General features: G+C 41.1%; 1 protein-coding gene across 4 annotated transcripts in view; it reads left to right on the top strand.

Moving 5' to 3' along the window:
• Nucleotides 1–3605: 3605 nt before the first annotated feature.
• The window catches only part of LOC148852921 (alpha/beta-Hydrolases superfamily protein), an 87376-nt gene continuing 71022 nt past the window's right edge, over nt 3606–19959 (top strand). For all 4 annotated transcript variants that reach the window (XR_016099112.1, XR_016099111.1, XM_088944252.1 and 1 more), the window contains exons 1-3: nt 3606–4029; nt 9047–9181; nt 9320–9346. Coding sequence is in view for 2 of the 4 variants with exons in the window: in XM_088944252.1 (XP_088800378.1) it covers nt 3892–4029; nt 9047–9181; nt 9320–9346 (300 nt within the window). In the remaining 2 variants the exon portion in view is untranslated. The remainder of the gene's footprint in view (nt 4030–9046; nt 9182–9319; nt 9347–19959) is intronic.

Here is a 19959-nt window from a genome sequence, read left to right on the forward strand (position 1 = left end):
CTAGTGGAAGAAGAGTGACCGAGCATACCTTAGAATGGCAGCACAAAAGTACTAGATGGCCAAATATTATAACTCTAAAGTCTAAAGAAGGGAGTTCAAGACGGGTGAATAGAGAGTCCTCGGACCAAGCACCTACATGTTGGAAGACCTTGATGGAAATCTTGTTTCGAGGAGCTGGAACATCGAAAATTTGAGGGTGTACTATCAATAGTTCATATCAATAAAGTGATTTGTTTTGCATTCATTTGGCTAGCGTGCACCGTACCACACACACCGCCCAGCCAAACTCTAACGGTTGAAGTGCCTACTCAATGCACATTGCACAACACACACTGCCCAGCCGAACTCTAACAGTTGAGGTATCCATGCACTCATCACTGCACACACCTTCGCACTTTGGCAACACCTAGCCGACCTAGGGCGACTAGCAAACTTGGTCGACCTCCAACGGCCAAAGCCCGAAGTGGAAACAACACCCTGCCTTCAAAGGCAAGAGGGCGGCTATCAAACTCTGCGCACCCAACTGATGAACCAACAGAGCAGAGCCAACTGAGGAGCACGTCCCCTGAGCATTCCCGGCACGACAAGAGGTCGGAAGCAGCTCTTCCAGCATGGGAGCTGAAGATAGAGAACTAATAATCTTGACTAACCAAGACCTCGGATAGGACAAGACTGGGGCCTGTGACTAATTCATTCACCAAGGTAAGCAAAAAAAAGAGAAGAGAGACACATAGCTCAGGACCAAAAAGTTGTTTTTCATTAATCAAAATTATTTTCAAGTGAGAAGGCTCGGTTTACCGAGCCGCATACATTACAAGCAAAAAAAAAAGAAAAAAGAATAGAACAAAAAAGGTAGCAACACAGAACGAGACACTTCAATCTTCGACCGACGCTCCTTGACTAACTTAGGGACCTCGGCGGCAGTGCTCTCCTCGCTTGGCGTAAGGGGATCAAACGGGCCCAGACCTTGCATGACTTCATCTACCTCGGGGAAGTGGCCCCTAGGTCCTTTGCCAACAAAAGTTAAACCCCTGCTCCCAAGAACGAGTGGCAAAGTCATCCAAGTCATTTTGGTAGGCCTCCGAGGCCTTATACTTGGTAACTCCCTCCTCCTCCGCCTGGGCTATCTTCTCCTCGGCCTCCCTGATCTCTCTCCTTAGCGCGTCTTACACCTCCTTTAGCTCAGTGATGTGGCCCTTGAGCTTGCCAACAATGTTATTTTTCTCCTCAGTCTGCCATGCCTCGTAAAGATGCCTTAGTGTTCGAAGATAGTCAACTAGGCTGACGACCAGGCAATCGTTCTGCAAGAAAATAAACTATTAGTACAATAGCAATAGTGACTAACTGAAGTGAAACGATTGAAGAGATAGAAGAAAGGACTTACCACCGCAGCCTACTGTAGAGCCACACTCTCTAGGGAACCGCTGGTCAAGCCAGCAATTTCCTGCCTGATGACGGGTACTACAGACCCCGAATGATCTGTTCAGGGATGCCCTTCGTCTTGAGCCCGTCATTCAGCTGGACTCTCCACTGCGACACAAATACATCTGCCGTGCCACTCTCTGGCATGCTCTCCCTTGGCGGTGATAGGTGATCGAACTGTGTTTCCTCCTTTGGGTTGACCACCACCTCTTTGACTACCGAGGCGTGGGCTCTGTCGATCTTGGTTGTGGCTCGATGGCTCGCGATTGTGCCCCTTGAGCCCTGGTAAACCGCAACCTCTCCACCGTGGCCGTTATGCGCTGAGCCATCTCATCAGCGCTAGCCATCTCAGTACTTGCACAAACCATCACCAAATCAGTACCAAGTAAAGAGTTCGGAATTGAAAAAGAGCCCAATAGAACACACAAACCGACTGTCTCACTCATCATCCTGGCATGGATTAACATTGAGAATGATGTGCACTCCAGCACGTCTATCCTCTCTATTTGCCTAATGGATACCTTCTCCTCCTCGGTAAGTATAGTTGTGGTTGGCACCTTCACCTTGGCCCTCGGCTTTTGCAGCTTAGCGGGGAACAGCCAGCGCTTCATCGAAGACAGAGCCCCAACAAACACCTTATTATGATGTCGAACCAAGAAGTAGTGGTACCCCTACAGGTGCTTCTTCAATTGTAGAAAGTAGACAAACATCCGCAGAGTGACTTCCAAACCATGGACCAAACTGTAACACAATAGATCCACTAAGTACCTAAAAGAGTTTGGCACCAACTAGATGGGCTGGACGCAGAACCACCTCAACACCATGGTGATTCCCTCACTTAAAGGAAACCTCAACCCGACCATTAGGTTGTGCTCGTAAATGCAAAACTCGCCTGGCCGAGCCGAGGTGGCTCTCTCACTAGCACCCGGGCACCTTAACTCATACTCCTCAGGTATACAGTACAAGGCTCTGATTCGGGCCAAGTCCCTAGGAGTCAAGCAACATAGAGGAGACCCAAATCGGCTGTTGGACCGTAGAGGAAGGTCAACCCCCTCCTCAATCACTACTTCGACCTTAGCCTCATCAACTTTGCCCCCCTAGACCGCGACCTCCTCCAACTCTGCGGCATCAACCCCAAGTTCATCGACCTTGGCCCCTAGCCATCGGCCTCACGAATAGCAAGCATGGTGGCCTCAACAAGAGACCTTGACTCGGACTCACTACCAAAACTAAAAGAAGAGGAAGATGAACAAGAGGAGTCAAAGGACGAAGAAGACAACATCTTACCGAAGTGAAGTTAGAGATTGCGGAAAACCGAAGCACCAGTTGAGCCGAGGTGAATATATATATATATATATATAATACTAGAAGTATATATATAATATTATATTTTAAATAATAAATAATAAATTATATATTATATATATTTATATATAATGCATATTTATTAATTTATAATGTATAAAAAATATAAAAAATATATAATATATATAAATATATGTATACCAGTCAGTTCGATTAACTACTGATTTTCTATTTTGATTAATCAAAATCGAATTGGGACTTTTGGTTTTTTAAAATATTGAACCAAAATCGAACCAATCAGTTTGGTTAACCAAAATTTTGGTTAACCAAAACATGTTCCAACCCTCTAGTACCATTATCTCACACTGCACATTTTATGCATAGCAATCTCATGATAATATGTGCCGGATCAAGCTGGTGGAGGGTCATATTTTGTTGGCAGAACTCAACTCGCAACATGGCTCAGGCTCACCAGAAGATTATTTGCAATTTGCGAGTATGTGGGACCCATGTCACGATCTCCTCCCGGCATGATAAAGTTAAGACAATCATGACCGTCCATTTTATTCAGTTTACGATGCCTCGTGCAGGTAAGTTTGGTGGTGGTGATGACACTGACAGTGATGTTCAGAATTTTATATACGTTGTTGGTTAACGACTTTAACCGTCCTCACGGTCTTACACTGACGTGCGGCGGCGTGCCATCTATTTTATGGTCGTCCTTCCTCTTCACAGAGCATGGGCTATAGGACCCGCTCCCTGTTGATCGAGGGTTGGAACATGTTTTATTGGCAACTTGACAGACAATAAGGGTATTACCGTAATTTTAACTTGAGAGACCATTGCGGCATTGCCACATGTTCGATTGAAATGTAAGCGACCCCATGTGAGCGGAGTGTTGTGGAGACTGGAGACAGCAGAGACACCTTGGAGTCTCCGCTTCCATCATTCCGAAATTCTTCTCTCTATGCAAAGCCTAATTTTCCCCGTTAGAAGCCCTAAAGCTCCTCTCCAGAGCCGAAGCCCCATTAGTGCCTGAACTCTCAAATCCCAAGCTCCCGAATTTCTTTTGGATCTCCCACCGAGAACTCCAGACTTTCTTTCAAACAAAGCTCTAATTCGTTTCCTCGCATGAAGTCAACGAATTCTCGTTGATCTGCTAAAATGGCGGGAATTTCAAATTTTACGCCGAGTGGGCTCAGGCAGAGATCGCTTGCATTTGCGGGGAACGAGTTGGGTTTCTCTTCAACTTGCAAATTCAATCGAAATGTGAAAACAAGGATATCGAGGCGTTTCTTCGAGGTATGGTTGAGCTCCCAAGTCCCAATAGATATCAGCTTCATTTTCGTCGTCGGAAATGCAGGTCTGACGAAAATACCCCCAATAAGAGCCGGATAATTGCGCTTTTTTTCTTCTTTTTCTTCTTTTTTTTTTTTAAATCTTGTTAATTCAGTATTAAATGTATTTTGCCATTATGATCACTGTCTGGAATACATTCTGGGTCAAATAGCTGATTATGATTCACCTCATTCCCACATTCTTCAGAGTGTAGAGTATTCTTCCATGGATTTCTCCCTCTAATGAAGGTGAAACAATTTCCTGAGAGTATGTTATGCAATAATTTTCAAACCTCCTCTTTAGCAGATTGAAGGTACACACAAATCCTACTGATATGTGGAAGCATTGAATTCAGAAACCAAGACATGATAATCAGGTTTTCTGACTCACTTCGCATATGATGGGTCATCTTCACTGGGTTCTTTTGTCTTCCCAATTCAGTTAATTTTTCCCAACTTCCAATATCCCCAGTATACATATTTATAGATTGGGATCATTCGAAATAATTCTTTCCATCAAGTTTGAACTCCATTATTGCTTGAAATACCACTAGTAACGACATGATAAAGTCAAAAACCTCACTGAACAGAAAACCCAATCACCCAACAGGTTGACTCCAACCCATAATATTACCAGACATACCAAGAAACATTGATATGACTTAAGCAAAAACACTAGTTTGGACAGGTTTTTCTTTAATGGGGACTGGGAGGAAATTTTGTGGAGCTGATGCAAGAAACGCTAGTCTTCACAAACTTAGATCATAAACTGGTGTGTCACTGGAGTGTCCAATTCATAACATGCATAGAAGTGCTAGGTACATTAGAGAGAGCAAAGGGCATAACCAATCACTCATATAATCCATCCTTGGTCCTGAGTGCTGTCTTCCATTTGTCATTGGGTTGAATTCTAATCTGATGGTACCCACTCTTAAGATCTATCTTGGAAAAGATTGTTGCACCAGCCATCATGTGAAGCATATCAAGTCTAGGAATAGGAAACTTATATTTGATGGTGTCATATTAATGGCTTGTCTATCAACACATATATTCCAAGAGCCATCTTTCTTTGGTGTTAAAAGGGCTGGAACTGCACAAGGACTAAGACTTTCTTGGATGAAGCCTTTAGACAACAACTCTTCAACTTTCCTTTTGAGTTCAACATGTTCTATTAGGTTCATGCGATATGCAGGCAAGTTGGGAAGTTGTGAACTTGGGACAAAATCAATAGCATGTTAGATGTTGCACATTGGTTGCAACTTGCAACTCATTAGTAAGTTCTTCTAGTGCTACATCTAAAAAATCTGAGAACATCTTGTGTACTTCTAGAGGCGCATGTACAAGTGGTACAAGTGTTGACATTGGCATTAAAATAACTTGCTGGTTATTAAACATGAAGTCATAGGTGTTTAGCTTTCCACAATGGTATACATCCCCAATCATATAGCCAAGGTCGCCCTAGTAAAATGTGGATAACATTCATGGGAATAACATCACACCGAATAGAATCTGAGCATTGATGAATGGAAAAAGAAACCAAACATCATTTAGTTATCGGAAGGGAGGTGTTGTCGATCCAAACAACTTTGTATGGGTGAGGATGTGGTTCCGTTGGCAACTTCAAGTGCTCAACAGTTGATTCAGACACCACATTCATGTGGCTACCGACATCAATAATAAGCTTTTTAGCTTGATTTCCACACCTAACCAATGTTTGAAAATTGTAGTTTGCCTCCAATCCTCCTCTTTTTTTGGAATAGAATGTATTTGTCTCACAACATTCACAAGGGAAACATCTACATCATTATCGTGCAAATCAACACCATCATAGTTTCCAAAATCATCTTCCTTGGGTGAGTCATGCCCATAATCTTGTGGATCATGGGTTTGTGGTTCAGGTTCAAGTCTCTCCTTCCTTGTTTTAGCTTCATCCATAGGTTCCCCACCATTCCTTGGGGCACTAGAAGAAGCCTCTCTATTGGTACTTGCAGTATTAACTTGTCCTTGACTTGAACTTCCAATGCATCAACTATTTCCATGATCATGTAAATGAAATCACCCCATTGCCCATTAGTCAATCTGCCTCTAAAGTTCCTTCCACTACAAGTTGTCATAGCCTTGGTCTATGTTTTGATACCAAACAGAGAAGGAAGAGAAGAGATGGAAATAAGTTGAAAATCCTAGGCAATCACACCAAATTCTGTAGAGAAACAAAGAAGCTTTCCCCCTCCCCCCCCCCCCCCCCCCTCCCCAAGTTAGCTTGCCAAAAAGAAGTTAGATTAGAGAACACCTACCCCAAACAATTACAAACATAAAGTCAAACAAAGCGAAATTACTATACTAAGCCTTGTCCTGAATATAACCCCTAAACATGCAAAATTAAAAAAATATTGTAGCTGTCCAGAAATGTGAAAAAGCCAAATAGGTTCTGTCCAATAGAAGACTCAACCCCACAAAAAGCATCTTAAGGTGGATTGAAGACTCTAAGGTCATCCTAAGTGGATCCACTGCTATCCCAGCTCCCATGGGGGCCCATGTCATTATAATGATGCCAAATAAGCATAGGAGCAACTTTGGTTCTCTTTCGATACACCTTAAGTTGATTCCCATTAGATTGGACAACACCCTCACTTAGGATCATTTGAAGAGAAGAGGGTATCACATAGGAAATAAGTGTGTTCTTTGTGAGCTAGAAGCAGGAAGCATTTTGCATTTGTTGGTCAAGTGCTGCTACACAAGGTGTATTTGGGGATCCTTTTTTTGGTTCTTCAAGATGGGGGGTGGGGTTGTCACCTTGGGTGCCTAGAAAAATTTTTAGCTTTGGCTGGAGAGGGAGAGGGAGTCATTTTTAAGTGGTGGTAGGGAAGTATGGGGTAGTGAGGTTTGGGTGGAAATCAAGGGAGGTTTCAAACTCTTATTGGGTGAATGTTCGGAAGGGTATAATGAAATATAACCAGAACTTCAGGGGTTTGGTAAGTTTTAATGTTCGGAAGGGTATTCTGTTCAAAAAACACAATAAAATTGAAGTTGAAGCGTATACTGATGCTGATTGGACTGGCTCTGTTGGAGACAAGAAGTCTACTTTTGGGTATTGCACGTTTGTTGGAGGAAATCTGGTTACATGGCGAAGTAAAAAGCAGAATGTGGTTGCCAGATCAAGTGCAGAGGCTGAATATCGAGCTATGGCTCATGGTGTTGCTGAACTACTGTGGCTTAGGACCCTTCTTGGTGAGCTCGGGATAAAGGTCGAGTGTCCTCTCAGGCTGTATTGTGACAACAAGGCTGCCATCAACATTGCAAATAATCCAGTGCAACATGATAGGACGAAGCACATTGAGATTGACCGACACTTCGTTAGAGAAATAATCGTTTCAGGAGAACTCTGTATTCCTTATACTCCTTCCGAGATGTAGATTGCAGATGTGTTAACTAAAGGACTAGCTTCAACGAAGTTCTCAAACTTACTTGGCAAGCTAAACATGACTGACATCCATGCTTAGCTTGAGGGGGAGTGTTGGTTCGACTGTTTTAGTGTTTATGTTAGTCATATTTGTGTCTTAAGTTCTTAGTTATTGGGCCTAAACTTGTTTAATGTTTTATTTGTCTAGGTGTCCCATCACTAATCAGGGGCATTCTAGTCCATTCATGTAACAATATTTTATAATCATCTATATATGATTGTAGGGCCGGCTGAAGTAGGTATGCCGCCTTTCTCAAATCTTCTTCTCTTCATCTTCATCTTCTTCTTCTTCTTCTTCTTCTTCTTCGGCTGCTGTGTTCCAGCAAACATATATAATGTGCTGTCTTGTCATGGTCTGACCTGTCTGACCTGGATAGTCAAATTGCTGAACTGTAACCCAGAGGCAAAAATTGTTCAGCCTCTTGGTTGGTTTTTTAAAACACTGATCTGAGAGTCTTGAGGAGGTGAGTTGGTCGCAATATTAGCTGAGTTATACTTCTTCTCAGGCTTCTGGTAGAACTTTTTGGGCTTGCCAACATTATCTCAACATATCTTCCTGTGTTTGGGTTTCTCACAGTTTGTGCACCTTATTGTATCTTTCTCATTCTCCTCTCTATTCTTATTGGATTTATTTTTCTTGTAGTGGGTTTCTTGTGCTTGCTGACACTTTGACAGAATCCTCTTAATCCTTTTGCTAGTGTTTTCTCATTCTTCTTAATACAAGACATTCTTCATCAAATAATATTTGACTAATAATCCTAAAATCACAAAACATTCTTTTCTATAGAGGCAAAACAATTAGGACCCTCGCATGGACTTGTTTGGGTTTGGCTAAAGGGCCTTTATAGAGGTGGAGAGATGATCTTGTAGAATCAGGAATGCAAGATGTTTAAAATCACATTAGCTTCCTGGATTAATGCAATTGGGAGAGAAATAAACAAATTGAAAATTTCAGATGCTTGAATTGTTGAGTGCTTCTATATTTATATGTTATGTTTATATATATATATGTTTTAACTTGAGATAATTGGCTTTTTAAAACATTTAGTTTTTGTAAAATTCAAGTATGCATTTAATTTCTGAATCATTATTATTTTATTTGTATTTTCAAATTATTTTTTTTTGAAAAAATTCAATACATTTGTGCTTTTCTTCAAAAGGGTGCACGCCTTGCCTTGCACCTTGACACCCTTTGGTCCCAGCTATGTGTAGCTCAAATTCCATTTTATGACCAAAAGAAAAAAAAAGAAAAACAGAAACAATGAGGACCAAAGTAAAGGCCATTATCCAATATTGGCCCTAGCTATCTCAGGTTTTGGGAAGGGTGGACTCGATACAACCTAACCTTTGTCATTTATTTTGGCACAAAGTGGCTGTTCTCAGACTTCAGCCTACATTCTCTTACTCATCACCCCAAGATTTTACCATCACACCAAGAAGTGGCCCCTAGATAGTGAGGACAAAGTAATTTTCTATATTTTCTGGGTTTATGTTCTTATCAATTTGCTTCTTCTGGTTTTAGGATGATTGCGGTGGTCGATTATCACTAACACACTCAAAGAGATCTCATGGAATTATCAGACCAAGCATTTGTATGGCTTTAGTGGAGGAGAGACCTCCTCGTGGCCAAGATGTGGCTAAACCTTCTGGAATCTTGGTACTTAAAGAGTTTCCTGTTTCATTTGTTGTCACTGATTTTGTTGTTATGCTTTTGGGAAAACTTTTTACTTAGTCATTTTTATGTACTAATATTGGTTTATTCTCACATTAATTATGTGTTATGATATTTTTGCAGGCTTATGATCTTGTCCAAGGAGCACTTGTATGTCCATACATTACCTAGTTATCCATGCATTGCAGTTTTGATCTCATTTGAGTTTGAACACATTTTCAATTCTAGAAGCTATGTTCCATTGTTTGAGAGTTAGTGTCTCTTCTATATTATGTCTTATTAACGTGGTATATGCTTTTTTTGAAGTTTCAATAACGGATTATTTTGGACCAAATTGTAAGGTTGGGTTTGGGGACTGCAGTTCTAGTTGTATTTGGTTTTCCTATGGGTGTGGGCAACTTACCCACATAATTGTAATCTCAAGTTTTATATAATGTTTAATAAAATTTACCCTTGCTGGTAAAAAAAAAAACGAATTATGGTAAAATGTGAAAAATGGGGATAAAGAGCTCCTCTCGTTCATGATCAATGAAAACCCTTTTAAAATCCTCCCTATTCTTTTTTCCTTAGCTAGCAGCCTCCTTGATGGAGGATGATTTGACCCGACCCTTTGAGATGATGACACGTGAACCTGACTCAGCACGAGCAACAACTCAGCACCATAGCCTGGCTGCGACTAAGTAGCGAGCCTGCAGAACAGCTCACTACGTCATAGCTCACTGTAGGGGGAGCTCGCTACAACGCGAGCTCGAGGTCCCCCGAGCTACTGAAAGGGAATACTCCAAGACTATCCCAACTCGTGAGCTAGGGTAACCAGCTCGCTCCAACACTTAGGCAGAAGAACTACCCCAAAGACAACCTTGATAAGGGCCACCTTGAAGTATCCCTAGGAGCTCGCTACAAAGTAGCTCGCGGCAAAGATAGTTCGCTATGCGACAAGGTAGCTCGCGACGCTCTCAGGAAGCTTCTACCTGACAAGACCGTACCCGTCAGATTGCGCCACATCTCTCAACCGACGGCGCAGTCCCTGCCTTTTTGACAGTCTGCACCCACGTCTCTCGACAGATGGTGGCGTGCCTGCCCCTTAGGGACGTGTCACTCATCCAAGAGGGTAGTACCCTACAACGGTCACCTGCGCAGCCCTGGTAGGTAACGGCTGCGACAGAAGCCCAATGGCGGTTACGCCCGATTTGACAAGAACGCCCCTATAAAAGCCCTTTAGTCGAAGGGGAGAGGGCTCTCGGATTTTTCATCTAAACTTGAATTATCTTACTTGCTCTCGAGCTAATCTTGAGAACACAGTGATCTAGTGTGACCTACACTCTTATTACACTCTTTTCTTTCTCCCCACCGTTCTAACTTAAGCTTCGGAGTATTCCCGCTGGGCAAATCCCCCGGGAATCCTTCATCTTCTTCCTCTCAGGTGCCGTCCGTTGCTAGCAAGGAGCCAGTCAGCAGCCAGCTAGGAGTGCCCGGATCGTGCCGCATCACTCCTCTTTATGGATGTTGGGATTCATCTCTTTGGGTGTCTATTACATATTATATCTTCTTAATATGTGTTGTGCTTAGTGGAAGTTTGAATAATAAATTATGATGAAATATGGAAAACTGGAGATATAGAGTTCCTCTAGACAAGAGTTGGACCGTTATCTTCTTAAGATCCTTCCTGTTAAGTTCTTTGATTTCCTTTAGAAGTAGCCTTCTCTGGGATTTTTGGGAGGCATCTCTCCAATTACTGAGAATCTGAGGATGTGGGTGTCGATGTGCATGGGGAACAAGGGTTTGAGGAAGTTGAGGTACACGAAGGAAGAGACTATGATTTTTCCATTGGGTAAATGCAAAAAATTAAACAAGAAGATTGATTTGAAGAAGGTTGTGCATACAAAAGTTCTATTGACTCATGCAATCACCACGAGCCTGGTTTGGTAGGTTCAACAGTGTTGTATAGGAGGTTGGTCTCGAGTAATGTGGAGTTGACCATTAAGTCTTCGGCAGGGATACCACATTTGGGAAGATCATTTTGGTAGTGTATGTTGATAACATAATAACTACGGGTAGTCATAGTTTTTAAGGCGCCAAGGTGAGGCTAGGCGATAGGGGGCGCCTTGTCGCCTAGTTGCCTAGGCGGGCGCCTAGGTGATTCTTAGGTGATGGATATTTTTTAAGTAAAACCATATATCCTAGGGTAGTTCCCTAGGTTCCATAACCTTCTTTGCTTAATAATTATCCACAGTTTTCATAAGAGAAGTATAAATTTCATGCTTTAAGTTTAGAAAATCAACATTTCATTAGAAGAAAAGGAACAAAGGAAAGAAAATTCAAAAAATATAGGGGATGAACCCCTACTTTTGTTATAGGAAAAAAAGAAAAGAAAAGGTGGAAGAAGAAGAAGATCTGTAAGAAGAAAATGTGTTGATTAGACAAAATTTTAAGTTTTTTCCCTTGCTTATTGGTTCGGGTTCTGAAATCTTTGAGCATTCAATCAAGGATCAAAACTTCGATATGATACACCCCGTATTGGGTGTATTGTATTTTATCTTTTGCGCCCCAATACACATGTTTACAGGTGTTTTCGGGAACCCGTTTTTTTAATATATGTGTGTGTGTGTGTATGTGTGTGTGTGTGTGTGTGTGTGCGTATTTAAAAATGAAATTGAAAACCAAAGAAATAAAAAAAATAGGGGGAGTATCGTTATAAGTGCTGATACACCTCTGCCGATACACAGAGGTGTATCAATACTTTGAACCATGGTTTCAATACAGCAGTTAGCAATGTTTGTGTTGACTAAACCCTAACAAATAAGAAAATAATAAAAAGAAATTAGTACATAAACACATAAGATGAGTATTCTAGTTTAATAATGCCTATTTTATAATTATAATGTTAAAAAATTAAAAATATAAAAGTATTTTATAACATAGTGCACAAAACTACTTGGCGACTGGGCAAGGAGAGCCTCCAAGGGCGTCTTGCTGCCTAGGCATCGCCTTGACAACTATGCTGGTAGTGATGCTAATGGGATTGATGGTTTGAAACAAATTTTGCAACAACACTTTCAAACCAAGGACTTAGGATCCTTAAAGTATTTCTTGGGTATTGAAGTAGCCCGTTTGAAGTGGAGAATCTCCTTGCTATGGACCCTAATGTGAAAAATGACTGATAGCCAGGGGGAACCATTCAATGATCCTGGAATGTATAGGAGATTAGTTGGCAAGTTGATTTATCTCACCATCACTTGTCTTGATGACTCCTTCAATGTTGGGGTTCTGAGTCAGTTCATGCAGAATCCCACAGTCATTCACTGGGAAGGTGTTGTAAGAGTATTAAGATACCTGAAAGGTGCCCCAGGCTGGGGATTACTATACAAGAAAGGGAGAGAACTAACCTTAGAGGGATATTCTGATGTAAATTGGGCAGGTTCCTCAATGGACAGGTCTACTACAGGGTACTTTACTTTGCTGTGTAGTAATCTCATTACTTGGGAAAGTAAGAAGCAAAGTGTAGTTGCTAGAAGTAGTGCTGAATCTGAGTATAGGGCAATGGACCACACCACCTGTGAGTTGATATGGCTGAAACATCTCCTTCAAGAAATAGGTGTTCTTATTGGAAGCCTGCTACCAAGTTGTTTTGTGATAATCAAGTTGGTACTCATATTACTTGCAACTCAGTTTTCCATGACAGGACCAAACATATAGAAGTTGACTGCCATTTTGTAAAAGAAAAGGTGACAAATGGAGATATTGTGATTCCTTATGTCAAGTCAGAAGAACAACCGACAGACTTGTTTACAAAGAGCTTGTGTCATACTAGGATGGATTATATTTGCAACAAGCTGGAACTCTATGATATTATGCTCTAGCTTGAGGGGGCAGTGTTGAAATGTTTGCCCACAAGGGAATTTTAGTCATTTGATATAATCTGGTATTGCCACGTTAAGAATCAATTAATATGGGCATTTTTGTAATTTTTGCATGTTTAATGAACAATGCTATAGTGCAGGTCAAGAGGAAGGTATACAGATCGTATTCCTTCCTTGAAACCTACTTTTCTTCTTCCCCCTACTTTCTCCTTTCCTTCTATTGTGTAAGACAGGTTTCCTGACCTTCTTTGTTTTTCCCTTTCTTTTTCTACTTTATTTACAAACTTTATCAATAAAATGAAGAATATAGTATATAAACACACAAAATGTATATTTTGGTTTAATAATGTCTTTTTTTTGAGAAAGGTAAAGTATAGTAAATTGTAAATTGTATTGAAATCTAAAGTGTGGTCCTCTGTACAATGAGAAACTGTATATAACACCCAATTAGGGACCTCCAAAAAATTACACCTTCAAAAAGAAGAAAAAGTATCATTTCTAAATATACTATGGACAGACAGCCAGTCCTTTAAGAACCCTACTGCTGCATTAATCACCACTGATTCTGTCAGCACCTTCTGCTCAAAGACTCTGCAGTTTCTTTCAAGACAAATGGCCCACAAAATTGCAGACCAACAAATCTTTCCTTTTCTAGACATACCCAGGACATGCCAGCTGGCCCAGCCCTTTAATAGATCTTGCACCGAAAATAGCTCCAAGAAAATAGTTCCATATTGAAGCACTAAAACTACAGTGCAGAAATAAGTGACTTGAAGTCTCCTTGTAGTTACCACAACTGTAACTCTTGTTTTAACATAAACATTCATGTAATTTCTGTTATAGTTCTTGTATTTGCTGTTAGGAGAGGCGACACCTCGCGCCTCTAAAGGGACTTTCTTGTAACCAATCATCAATTTAATGGAAATGAAGTTATTTATAAAAAAAAAGTCTCCTTGTAGTTACAAAAAGTACAAATAAAATCTCTAACAATAAAAACTTTCTTCAACAGCAAGGTCTTTTTTTTTTGATCGGCAACAAAAAATTTATTAATAGAGATAAATTTACCGCTTTTCGGTAGCTTCGGCTACCCAAAACAAACTTAATCACAGGACATCAGCTAACAGAAAAGTTATAACTTTTTACTTACAAGTTGGCACAGAATCATTGTTCCCTGTTTACCCCTTGCTTTGATAAGTGATCTGTGAAACTGTTGGTTGACCTTGGGGTCCATTGAAAAACCAATGGATATCCCTGGAAAGATTTAACTGTGTCCTACAATCTGTTTATATCATCGTGAGTGAAGTCCGAGAATAAATTCGTTGATTTCACTTCTCAGAAATTTATCTTCAACAGCATGGTCTTTGTTAAGAATTTTTCCAAAGCAGCTACCCAAAGGAAGAATTTTACTTTGGAGGGGGCTGCATTTTCCTAAATGATCTTGCTAGGGAAAAAAGACCTTGCCTCACCAACAAGACCCAAATAGAAGAAATTCACAAAGAACTCCCCAGATTTTGTCCACTTCAAACATCTTGTATCTTGAACTTGCAGGTTTAGCTGTTGATTTTGAAGGGCTTCATACAGAAGGGCCACCAAATTCAGTTCCCAATCATTAAAAATTCTCTTGGAGGGTGACCAAATAATCCTACTGTTCTCCATCACAATCTGCAACTGAGGCTTACCTGTTTCCAGCCACGTTAAAGCGAGAACACATCTTTTATAGCACTATCCCCACACCCAAGGGTCCAACCAAAAAATACAGCCTCCTCCCCATCCTCCACTTTGAGCTTTAAGCCTTTAGTATACTTATCAAAAGCTCTATAAATGACTTTCCACATTGTGCATCCATAAGGAAGATTGGAATCCATCATGTCCCACCCGTTGCTTCTTAAGCCATACTTCTCCTCAATAACCTTTCTCCATAGAATGTTCACTATAAAATCTCCAAAACCATCTTCCCCATAATGCAATGTTTGTAATAGAGGATGTTGAGAGTTTAATAGTCAAAAAGAGAAGAAAGTCAAAGGAGAGGATTTTGATCTAGGTAAGGAAAATTCGAATGAAGGGGTGGGGGCAAAAATGTACAAAGAAAGTCATATGGAGGAGGGAGGGGCACTAAGTGGGGAAGCCCAAAAGTCGTTTCCTGGGCTTGATTTGAATAGAGGATCAGGTTGCTGCCTATTCGGAGGAGGTGAATGGGGTGTGTGGGGCTTATTATACTATTGGAGAGAAAGCTGAGTTCCTTAATTCTAGTCTACCCAACCCCAATTTTCTTATTAGAGAACACCAATACCCCTCATTCTTCCCCCTCAAAAATGGATATGGCAGAGATTTTTGTTGACGTCAATAGGGTTGGTATGGGAATGGGGTGTTATATGCTAGTTTGGTGGGAAAGAAACGGAGATAGAAAAACTTAAAGCTTGGGCAAATCTAGAATGGGGAAGAGAGGGTTTTGGGGGTGAGGAAGTTAAATGGATCCTGGAGTTTGAGAGATGAAGAAAGGGAGATCTCTATTTGTGTCTCGACTGGTGGTTCCTGGCAGTAGGGGAAGTGCTTGGTGGTAGAAGGAAATAGGAAATGTGGATTGGGGTGATTGGAATACATCTGCATGCATGGAGAGTTCTAACATTTGTGGAGATCAACAACATGTGTGGAAGATTTTTGAATTATGATGACAAAAATAGATCCTAGGAGAAATTGGATATGGTGAGGATATTGATTGAGACTGAGGACGTCTCTGCCATTCCATTTAGGATGGTGCTTAACTTTTCAGGGGAATATTACAAGTCGAGATTTATTGTGGAAGGAGAAGATGGAACACATTTAAGAGCAAAGGGGAGAGGTGATGACAGAGATGTGGGAATCTTAGGAGGCAGGGTGAAGGAGGAGACAATGGAATGGGGGGAAGTCAAAGAGTTAGGCTAGGGGAGGAGAGGAAGAAGAAGAGGATGAGGTAGTAGGTAAATTAGTAAGAGAGGGTCATGTGGAAGGCTTGAGATTGAGTGGATGGGTGGTAGATATCCACGCGAAGGAGGAGAATTTAAAGGAGGCGGAAGACCATGGGTAGGGTAGAGAAAGGAGGGGGGAAGGAGTTATAAAATAGGCATTAGTAGGTTTTAAAAAGAAGGAAGAGAGAGGTGGGAACTTTGTTTCCCAAAAGTATTAGTATTATATCTCTATGGATGTATCATTCTCCATGGGAACCTTGTTTCCTCCTATTTGCTAACGTTGTTTATTCATTTATCCTTGTTGACAATTGTTTGTGTATTCAGGTTTAGTACCATACTATTGTCTCCTCGGCTGCCCTACTGTTGTCTGTTCGATTGCCTATTGTTTGATGAACTGTTCGGCTGCCTTACTGTTAAGTGACTGTATTCTTTAACATAGTAACTATATTCAAACTTTTTTTATTGGTATTGTGGACTGTTGATTGTCTGCTCAATATTAATCTTATTGATTGACTGTTTGGCTACCCTGTTGATCTCCTTGACTGGTTAGCTATCAGGCCTACTAATTAGGTCATTTAGACCTGTTCTTGTACTGCAACAGCAGTGTGCAGACTTGTTTCAGTGAAACCGTAGGTCAGAAGGACATGTTTCAGTACTGCAACAACAGTGTTCAATTTGTTGTTTGTTCTCAGTGAAACTGTAGGTTAGAAGGACTTGTTCTTGTACTGCAACAATAATGTTCAGTTTGTTGTTTTGTTCTCAGTGAAACTGTAGGTCAGAAGGACCTGTTCTTGTATTGCAACAGTAGTGTTCTGTTTTTTTGCTCTCAGTGAAACCGGTGGTCAAAAGGACCTATTTCTGCAATAGCCTTGTGCGACTGTACTCTTTTGGTTGCTGTTTCAATTTTTATTCTGATATCATGGGCATTGAAGATTCAACCACATCTGGAGTTTCCTCAATGCTGAATGGAATGGGTGGGGGTGACCTATCCTTTCCTATGGCTGTTGTCCCTCTTGCTGGTTTAAATTACCTGGAGTGGTCAAGAGGGATCAAATTATACATCATTGCAAGGGGGAAGATAGGCTATATTAATGGGAGGATAAAAGAACCATCCTCTGGGAGTGCTGAATATGATAGATGGAATCAGGAGAACATTATTGTTATGTCCTGGCTCTTGGTTTCCATGCAACCTCAAATCAGGAAGAATTTCATGTGGGCTGAAACTGCAAATGAAATCTGGGAACAAGCAAAGTCTACATATTCAAAATTGCGACACTATGCCAAAATTTATCAATTGCAGGCAGCATCTTCTACTTGTAGACAGGGGCAGAGGTGTTTATCGGTTTATTACTCTGACTTAACATCTATCTGGAAGGAGTTGGATAACTACCAGAGTGTGAATTGGAAGTGTGATGAGGATTCTAAGAAGTACAAGTAGCTTGTCTCCCAGCAAAGGGTGTTTGCATTCTTACATGGTCTGAATCCTATGTATGAATCTATCAGGGTTCAGATTTTAAGCTCAAAGGATCTCCCATCTGTTCAGGAAATCTATGCTCTTGTACAGTCTGAAGAAAGTAGGAGAAATTTGATGAACAACCCTGGTGGGGATGCTGTTGTGTTTGTTGCAAAAGGGGGTGTCTATACTGGTGTGGGATCTTCTTCCCGGAAAGGAGATCTCCAGAAAAAAAAGCAGAAGATAAGGACAAATTGTGGTGCACTCATTGCCAGAAACCCTGACACACCAAAGATACCTATTGGGATCTTCATGGGAAACCAAAATGGGCTCAAGATCTGACTAAGAAGCAATGTTCAAAGGTGAATAAGAAGTACGGACAGCAAAATAAAAAGAAATATCACATGGCCAACATGGTTACTCGGGAGAATCAACCCCCCATTTCTACTGTGACTTAGACACATCTCACTGGACCTGACCCGAGGGAGGACATTATGAATTCCTTTCATGACCATTTAGAGATCTATGGTAGAGCAATTCGTCAGATGGATGCTCCTCCGTCAACCTCATTTGCATCCACGTCAGGTAACCTTGCCACTGCTTTCCATGTTGCTTTTCACACCACTGACTCCCCATGGATCATTGATTCTGGAGCATCAAAACATATGACTGGTACGTCCTCTTACTTTCAAACCTATCACCCTCTTTTTGGAAGAGACAAGGTGAGACTAGCCGATGGATCATACTCTTCCATAGCTGGTCAAGGAACTATCTCTCTCTTCCTCTTGGTCTTACCCTTTCTGATGTCCTTCATGTTCCAAAATTTTCCATTAATTTGTTCTCTGTTAGTAGTGTTACTAATTCCTTGAATTGCTCAGTGACTTTTTTCCCTTTTCATTGTGTGATTTTGGATCTGGCCTCGGGGAGGACGATTGGTAGGGGTCGTAGGGCTGATGGACTTTACATGCTGGAGAATAATGTTGGTCTTCATGTTACAGAGTCTATGAGTCGGTCTATGAGTCAATCCTGTAAGAAAAAAGTCTATTTATGGCATTGTCGTCTTGGTCATTTGTCTTTTGAGTCTTTGAAAGTTGTATTCCCAGAACTGTTTAAGTCAATGTCTATTTCTGATTTTCTTGTCAAACTGTCAGTTGAGTAAGCATTGTAGAACTCATTTTTTCAAAGAAATAGTAAATCTAAATCTCCGTTTCACATTGTTCATTCTGATGTATGGGGCCCTGTTACTTTACCATCTGAGAGTGGTTACAAGTATTTCATTACCCTCATTGATGATTATTCTAGATATACTTGGGTATACCCGATGCGAACCAGGGAAGAAGTACCAAAAGTCATTCAAGATTTCCAGCGGATGGCCTTCACAATTTCAAACTGAAATCCAAAATTTTCAATCAGACAATGCAAAAGAATTTTTTCATAGTGACCTCACGGAATTTTTTGCTTTGCATGGTTCCCTTCACCGTAGCTCTTGTGCCTGCACACCACAACAAAATGGTGTGGCCGAACGGAAGAACCGACTTCTCCTTGAAGTGGCTCGGGGTTTACTACTTCATATGAATGTTCCGAAACGGTTTTGGCTTGAAGCTGTTCTTTGTTCCACTTACCTTATACCGTATGCCCTCTCGTCGGTTAGAGTACAAAGCCCCACAACAACTTCTCTTTCCTAAGGATCTTCTTCTTTCTATTCCTCCTCGTGTCTTTGGTTGTCGATGTTTTGTCCAAAATCTGTCTCCCAATCGTGGGAAATTGGATTCTCGTGCTATCCCTTGCATATTTCTTGGTTACTCCTTCACTCAAAAGGGATACCGTTGTTTTGATCCTGTTTCTCGTAAATTCTATGTCTCCATGGATTTTTCTTTCTTTGAAGATGAGCCTTTCTATCTTGTTTCTCCTCAAGGGGAGTGTAGGCATGAGGAGAAACTGATTCAGCTTCCCTCTCTCCTTGACCCTCCGCCTTTTCGTGTTTTTTTTCGTCGTCGCAAAGGCCAATCAAATTCAAGAGCTGTAGAGAATCTAGAAGCTGTACCTCCAGTGCCACCAGACTCCTCGTGGGAGGATCATACTTACTCAGGTATTTTGGCTCCCGATGATGTCCTTGAATCTTTTGAAAATGATTCCTCTACTGCTAAGATCTTGATCGCCCTATTGCTCATAGGAAGGGTGTTAGATTGTGCACCACAAAACATCCCATTTCCAACTTTGTCTCCTCTGAGAACATTTAACCCTCATTCCGTGCTTTCCTTACCTCTATTGACAGTGTCCCTATCCCTAAGAATGTGGCAGAAGCTGCTTCAGTAGGATGTAAATGGGTGTTCACAGTCAAACATAAGGCTGATGGAACAGTGGAAAGGTATAAAACTCGTTTAGTGGCAAAGGGATTTACTCAAGTGTATGGAATTGATTATGCAGAAACTTTTGCCCCCGTTGCCAAGATGAATTTCATTAGAGTCCCTTTCTCTCTTGCGGCTAATCTGGATTGGGTTTTAC

Source organism: Nelumbo lutea, chromosome 5, assembly GCF_056320005.1.
Source record: "Nelumbo lutea isolate HS-2025 chromosome 5, American lotus-T2T, whole genome shotgun sequence".
Taxonomy (NCBI): domain Eukaryota; kingdom Viridiplantae; phylum Streptophyta; class Magnoliopsida; order Proteales; family Nelumbonaceae; genus Nelumbo; species Nelumbo lutea.